The sequence below is a fragment of the Chrysochloris asiatica genome, unplaced genomic scaffold, assembly GCF_000296735.1.
Source record: "Chrysochloris asiatica unplaced genomic scaffold, ChrAsi1.0 scaffold00032, whole genome shotgun sequence".
NCBI lineage: Eukaryota > Metazoa > Chordata > Mammalia > Afrosoricida > Chrysochloridae > Chrysochloris > Chrysochloris asiatica.
In genome coordinates this window covers 24511151-24513047 of record NW_006408550.1, presented here as the reverse complement: position 1 = coordinate 24513047, position 1897 = coordinate 24511151, and the positions used below count along the sequence as shown (strand labels likewise).

Sequence of the window (1897 nt, the reverse complement as noted above, 5' to 3'; positions counted from 1 at the left end):
ATATTGCATTGGGTGTATAGCTGTTACCAAGGAAACTGTTGCTTTATTTTTTAAAGTATTGATCAGAAATGAAGTGGAAGGAGAGAATAATTTTTATCACAAGAAGGAAAAAAAATTACAAATAAGTAAAGATGTGAAAGCAAGCTGACGAGAAAACTGTCACGGGAAACTTCACAAAGCAACATGATCATGTGCAAATAGATAATTCCAACTTGCCTGCATTTCTGTGAGGGAAAAGAAGGCACAAGAGAATTGTTGCAGATGTGGAAGAGTGTTCTGTGGTTCAAATTATGTCTCAGGGAAGAACAGGATGTAAAAATTCTGCAGAGCAGACCCCACTCGTGAAGAAGACAAAAGAGGGCATGAAGAAGCAGCTTGTATCTTTCCTGGCTAATAGGCGATGCAAAAAGGGTGAAAGAATTAAGTGTAAGTCACAGTAAGTTGTCGTATTGATAGGTGGTAAACATTGTCCAAAAGTGTTACGAAGTTCAGCTAATCTTGTTTCTCTCAGTCATTGAAGGAGTTTGTATGGTGACTACAGTAGCTCTCTAGGTTATTAATGTCTGGCTTAACTCAGAGTTATCCTTTCATGTTATGTAAATGTGCCCTCACTTTGAAATGATTGCCCCGGCTCCTGCTCACAAATTCTTCATCACAATCACCTTCACTAGCTGCATGTGCAGCTTTTAAATCTGTGAAAAGCCTTTGAGAGTCTTTTCTTGAATAAAAGTAAGGCTAAATAAAAATGACATGTACCAGTTCTAACTTACCTACAACTCTGACTTAAAGACAGAGTTAGGAGTCAATTTCATTCATAACCAGGGGGCTGCCTATATACTATGGTTGGGATATAAAGAAGCACTTGATAACTTATATCAAAGTCTATTTTTGTTTTAAATCAGAAAAATGACTTTATTTTCCAGAACTGGATGTTTTAAGCATTTTAAAATACTAGAAAGTTAGGGGCTGTATTATTAGAAAGTTATGCTGTGGTAGAGAGGTTGTTGTTGTTAGGTACCATCGAGTTGGTACCAACTCATAGCGACCTTATGCACAGCAGAACAAAACACTGCCCGACCCTGGGCCAATCTCACTATTGCTGCCACACTTGAGTCCACCAATGCTGCTACTTGGCCAATCCATGTCGTTGGGGGGTCTTCCTCTTTTTCTCTGACCCTCCACCTTACCAAACATGATATCCTTCTCCAGCTACTAGTCCCTGCTGACAATATGTCCGAAGTATGAGAGACAAAGTTTGGCCATCTTGGCCTCCAAGAAGCACTCTGGCTGCACTTCTTCCAATGCGGATATGTTGGTTCTTTTGGCAGCCCATGGCACTTTCAATATTCTCTTCCAATACCATAACTCAAATGCATCAATTCTTCTATAATCTTCCTTATTTACTGTTCAGCTTTTGCATGCATCTGAGGTTACTGAAAGTACCATGGTTTGGGTCAGGTGCACCTTAGTCCTCACACTGACATCTTTGCTCTTTCACATTTTAAAAAGATCTTGTGTAGCAGATTTGCCTAATGCAATACGTCATTTGATTTCTTGGCTGCTGCTTCCATGAGTGTTGATAGTTGATCCAAAAGAATGAAGTCCTTGACAACTTCAATCTTTTCTCCATTGTTAAGAATGTTGCTTATTGGTCCAATGGTGAGGATTTTTGTTTTCTTTACATTGAGATGTAGTCCATACCTAAGGCTGTGCTCTTTGATCTTCATCAGTAAATGTTTTAAGTCCTCTTCACTTTAAGCAAGCAAGGTTGTATTATCTGCATATCACAGGTTGTTAATGAGTCTTCCTCTAATCCTGATGCCAGAATATATGTTGTTGTTAAGTGCCGTTGAGTCGGTTCGGACCCATAGCGACCCTGTACAGGGTTTCCGAGGGT

General features: G+C 39.5%; 1 protein-coding gene across 1 annotated transcript in view; it reads left to right on the top strand.

The window, feature by feature from the left end:
- GRM8 (glutamate receptor, metabotropic 8) overlaps positions 1 to 1897 on the top strand; it is a 1194828-nt gene that overhangs the window by 691255 nt on the left and 501676 nt on the right. Inside the window, exon 8 of the mRNA XM_006859342.1 lies at positions 1412 to 1447. Coding sequence (XP_006859404.1) covers positions 1412 to 1447 — 36 coding nt within the window. The remainder of the gene's footprint in view (positions 1 to 1411; positions 1448 to 1897) is intronic.